The 5,378-nt window shown below is 40.3% G+C and overlaps 1 protein-coding gene across 1 annotated transcript; it reads right to left on the bottom strand.

Moving 5' to 3' along the window:
* Positions 1–301: 301 nt before the first annotated feature.
* abrab (actin binding Rho activating protein b) lies at positions 302–2,869 on the bottom strand. Its single transcript, XM_059350827.1, has 2 exons — positions 2,082–2,869; positions 302–785 (listed from the first exon to the last, which is right to left on the bottom strand). Exons 1-2 carry the CDS (start codon positions 2,867–2,869, stop codon positions 302–304), a joined length of 1,272 nt encoding a protein of 423 aa, XP_059206810.1.
* Positions 2,870–5,378: the final 2,509 nt, after the last annotated feature.

The following is a 5,378-nucleotide window of genomic DNA, read 5'->3' as shown; positions in this document are numbered from 1 at the left end:
CTAGAACTTCAAAACTTCAAAACATGACCATGACAGCTGCAGCTCAAATATTCACAACACAGAAAGTCTTTAAGTATCTACAAAAATAGCAGCAAAAATATTCTCTGGATAATCCACACCGACTCATCAGCCAAGCTTTACAGTCTCGGTACTCCTTTGATATTGTTCTGCAAGTGTCCGCTGAATAGACCCAAGTCAAACTGTATCTTAAATCCTCTTAGCCCTGTTTGATAATGACTGAGGTCATTTCTCAAGTCGCTGTAAGAGGATTTCCAGTACAACTTTGACCTAGGTGTTAACATCACACCAGCAGAGTAATGATCACTCCGTCATCCTGGCCCTGCCACAGCATCTCCCCTTCAAACGCCACCTTCCCGTGTTTCCTGGCTCTCATCAGAATCCCCACCACCTTGTCAGAGATCCGAACATATCTCTCAAACAGCTCTCCGAAAGTGATGCGGGTCTTCCCGTCCGGACCCGGGTCAGCCATAGTCCTGATCACGTAACACATGTCTGCTATCTCGCGGTGGATGTGTTGCTCGGCGCGTTTGGCTCTCTCTGCAGTTTTGGTTCCCTCCTTGGGGCGTCCGTAACCGTCTTCGCCCTTCTGGAGGCGGAGGGACATGGAGTAATCATAGTCGAAATATTCACTGAAGGGGTTCAGTTTCTGGTTATCAGTGTGCTCTGAGGCCCAGTTCTGCCAGCGGCTCTTGAGGTTTCCCACTGCGCTGTATTTCTTGGAGAGGGCGTTGATCTTGTTCGCATCCTCAGCTTCTTTTTTGAATCTGCAAGAAGCAATGGAAGTTGGAAATATTGAACAATTACAAGTTGTAGTTTTTTTTATTTGGGCTTGAGGGTTAACAACAGATGGTACAAAGAACTTGGCGAAGCCACCATGACTTTACCTATTGGTTTACAGGCTTTATAGTCTAGTTTATACTGTTTTTAAGTCTGAGTTTGGCATTTTGGTCATCACTGTCTTGTTATTTTTTGGAGGCAAACGGTCAACCCTGAACACGACATTTCAGGTGACAAAGATGTTACAAATTAACTTCCATAAACACACTGTGTAATGGTCAAAGTTGTAAGACAAAAACACATGGTGCACCTTGGTAACAAACCGGCCAATTACAAGGTAGCCACGTCTTAAAGCATACCCTACTTTAATGTCTATTTTACTCTAAATGACACCTCAACTTACAAAGTGAACATTGTGCTGTATTGAGGAAGACTTGAAACTAAAAATTGAGACCATAAACTCATTAGGAAAATGTTTAATGAGTTAACGAATCAAGTAAGAAGTAGGGTCATTTTTTCATAGATTTCCATTCAATTTGACTTCTTTTTGCAGCCAGTGGAGTTGCCCCCTGCTGGCTGTTTAAGGTACTTTCGCATTGGCTTCACTTTTCAGATATGAAGGCTACCAATTGGTTTCAACCAACGTTATTGGAATAACTTGTTCATGATGTGCATGTGAGGCATGTGTAGACAAACAAACCCGAAAGATTATGAGACCAAAATGAAAAGTTACTATACTATGCCTCAAACTGCAAAAATCCCAAAAAGGAAACCTCCCTGTGTCTAATGAGACCATGTCGCCTGCTTTTCTAAATATACTGCTGTTTGAAACCAAGATTCTGTAAGATAATGATGAAATCTTTATTTGGCTGTGTTTTTTTAAGGTTTCAAGGAATAGGAACTTGATTTTTTGTGGAAACTGCAACAAACTGGAAGACTTCACATCTTAATCTGGGAAATCATGATGACATACTTTCAATGAATAAAGTCATCGCAAATATTTTGACAGTCTTGGCTTTCTTCCAATCCTTAAATCAAGGTGCCCTTCTCTCCACAACTAACACTGTGTAACTTGTAAGAATGATCCCTGACTGTCTAATGTCCTGTCTCAATATCCTGTTTCTTAAAGAAAGATCTCATTAAGGGAGTAAAGATACGGTTTCATCTGACCTTAACAATTGAGGTTCAATGTCTTTTTTTTCAGCATTTAAACATCAATTTTATTCAAAACAGCTTCTACTCTGTACTAGAAAGACAAAATAAAGCACACTTATCATACTCACATTGGGACTGAGGGTCTTTTAATCCTTATTGCGGGGCCTTCTTCAGAGTCGTTTTGCTCTTCTTCTTTCAAAGAGCTTATCCTTTGTGTTTGAACATCCTCTATGCCCACTCTCTCTTTCTCTGCCTCGTTATGTCCACTGTCATGTTTATCACCACCACCACAGGTGTGTCCCTCTCCTGGTCCAACACCCTCTTTTTTAAGCTTCTGGTCATTCTCCACCTTCTTCCAGCTTTTGGTCAGAGATGACACCATGTTGGAGCATTTTCTGCGGCGTGTCGGTGAGCTCTTCTTCTTCAGAAGCCTGTCAATCTCCTCGTCTGACGGCAGAGACTCCTTCTTGATCTTCTCTGTGAGGAGCCCGACCCCAGCCCCTTTCTCCTGAACCCCGCTGGTAACCGTCTTCACCACTTGTTTTACCTTGATGCGAGATGGTGGCTCAGCTGAGGTCTTTACCTCCTCAGTCTTGGCTGCATCTTTAGTCTCATTGTGAGGAGTTGATGTCTTTTCAGCCTCTCCTAAACTGATTACATCATTTTGAGGAGCTTCTGTTGGCTGGATCGGAGCGGGAGGTGGTTTCTTAGGGACCCAAGTCTTTCTGGGTTTTTCTTCTGGTTCTCCCAGTGAAGTTGGAGCCCAGCCGCTGGGTTCACTGGCCTGCTTCTCCTCGTTGTCTGTCACCCAATGCTGCCAGCTGCTCGCCAAGCTGCACACCATGCTAATAGCACGCAGCTTCTTGATGTTCTTGTTGGTGGATGGTTTCCTTTGGCTGGTCTGTTTGTCAGACATAATTATGCTTATTAATGTGTCAAATTAGGCACAATTAATCCTGCTAAGTGATCTTCCTTAACAGCTGTCAGATTAGCCTGAACATATCCATCTCCTGTCTGCTTAAATCTTTGTTTTCTGCAGCTCTTTTTTCTCCCTCTGCTGCTTCCTACCCTCACACCCGCAGCTACAGCTCTAAAATGGGGAGAGCAAACCCGCAAACATGACGGTGGAAAGTATTCGAGTCATCCCAGGCTACCGTCCTTATCGTCTTTCCCTGACACCGGTCACCCCTGCTGACTCATGTTTCATCACAGATTGCAGAGCTTGTAACTGGAGGTAAACAGGGCAGTGGACCAGAGCGAGTTAAGCTTAATTAGCAGCTGCACACACAGACTATAAAAGATATAGCACTTGATATGCACTGTCCCTTATCAACGTTTAAATCAAATAATCACCAGATCTAAAAAAAAAATAAAATAAAATAAAAAAAGTAAGATATTAAAAAAATGTCTTAAAAAACACACAACCTCTAACTATTGACAGTTCTTCACCTCAGCTGTTGTTATGGTAATTAATAAAACACCCCCACCAATTTAGATGACCTTGCACTCTGGGAGATAATAAAATGATCTTATGTCCACATGCTCTGCTTAGCACTGTCATTCCCAAAGTGAGACCATGTAACAAAACACATTCTTCCTCTTACAAACAAAATGCCTAATGTAGGCCTGCCATATTAACAACAGAAAGAGTTGTGATGAACAATACTATTGTAATTTTATGATTATTTTTAGCTGATATAATGATAATATAGTAACATGCACATACATTTAAAAAGCAATGAACTTCTAACTAAATCTAAAAATAATAATGAATGAAACTCAAACACACCTTCACTGTTGCCTGAGCCCCGCCCTCGGTGAAACTCTGACACAGAGCATACAGGAGAGGACAAAAATTGTGCATCAGAAATGAGAGCAAAATTCATCTCATAACAGGTTTTTCAGTTCATTCAACTTAAGTGCTGTGAAAAAAGGTGTCATAGTGGTCGGGAAAACCCTGCTGTTTTTTTAAGGGTTTTTTTTGCATCATGTTGGCTAAAATGTTGGTGATCTTATGTAAACAAACAAACAAACTAAAAGAAATTAAATACACCCTTTCTCCATTCTCTACTGGTAAGGGTGTTTGACCACTAGTTTACGGTGGTGGATGTTAGCTTATGTTAGCAGACTCTAGAAAGATGATGATACAGATGCATTTTTTTTCTGTGATTATAAATTTCAATTGACTATTACATATAATTTTGGGTAGTTTAATCAAAAATAATGCATAGATTTTGTATGTAAAATCCTAATTTTGAAAGTAAATATGGCTGTCAGATACGTAAACGTAGTTGAAAAAAAGTAGCCTGAAATGGAAATACTCAAGTAAAGTACAAGTTCTCACAGCTGTACTTCAGTACAATAATTGAGTAATTGTAATTGAAGTTACATTTCACAACTCGTCATCATGTCCCAATGTTTACGGACCTGCACGTCAAGATGCAGAGAAAACAGAAAAGTAGGACAACCCAAGGTATTATTTCTCGGACATCTGGAGCACCAGCACGATAAAAGCTTTAAAATCGTAGTTACTTAAATTATTCACAATTTACACCTTGAGACGATAAAGAACACTGATGTAGCTGTTGAGGAGTTTTGGACACTGTCAGAGTCTATCAGAAGCAGCCAAGAGGTAAACAGAGAGTATCACAGATACAAGAGGACACTTAATCTGAGGTGAGAAATGAAACAAGCAGCTTCTGACCAGGAAAGAAAATGATACCTGGAGGAGACGAGGATCTCCTGCTTACGCATGAAGGGGTTTAATTTTGCAGTGCAGCTGGCAGTAAGATCACAATTCACCCACTCACTTAAGAGAGCACGGAGCAGCATGCATCCTGACATTGGCACTATCAGCATAAAGTTTTTTTATGCTTTGCTTAATTGAGCTCTGACAGAGGTGTTTAGTGTCGTTTTAAGAGCTGTGTTTTATGTGAACACGCAAAATGTATAGTAGTTTTATGTGTGTTTGCAGAGGAGGATTATTTATAAATAGAACTTGGCACACACACATGCACACAGACATGAAGTTGCAGCTGTTGGCAGTCTGTCATGGAGAGTGGAAGTGACTCATCGAGCTCCGGCACAGGACGCCTGATGATATATGGTTTCACATTGTGCTCTGAGAGGAGGGTTAGTGCGCCTCCACAAGGACAAAAAGGCTCATTACAATCTCAGGGAATTAGGGATTAACATACAGTTTAATATGTGGATGAAAGTGCTTTTTACAGATACTGTGGTCTAGTTTCTTTCAGTGAAATCCAAGTATTTTATTGAAATAGTATCTTCAATAAAATATAAAGTGATTCATACACATAATTTAGTGTATAATGTACAAATCCCACCAATTCCATTTTTAGTTATCGTTAAAACAATGCATTTATGTGAAATATTTTCATTCTTTCAATTTTTCTTTGTAAAGCAGA

Source organism: Centropristis striata, chromosome 14 (genome assembly GCF_030273125.1).
Source record: "Centropristis striata isolate RG_2023a ecotype Rhode Island chromosome 14, C.striata_1.0, whole genome shotgun sequence".
Lineage (NCBI taxonomy): Eukaryota > Metazoa > Chordata > Actinopteri > Perciformes > Serranidae > Centropristis > Centropristis striata.
This window is presented reverse-complemented; position numbering and strand designations above follow the sequence as displayed.

Bases quoted from the DNA above. Each gene is read 5' to 3' on its own strand.
- abrab (XM_059350827.1), bottom strand. From the start codon at position 2,869: ATGTCTGACAAACAGACCAGCCAAAGGAAACCATCCACCAACAAGAAC. The intron at 786-2,081 runs GTGAGTATGATA...TGCTTCTTGCAG, and splicing joins AAAAGACCCTCAGTCCCAAT to ATTCAAAAAAGAAGCTGAGG.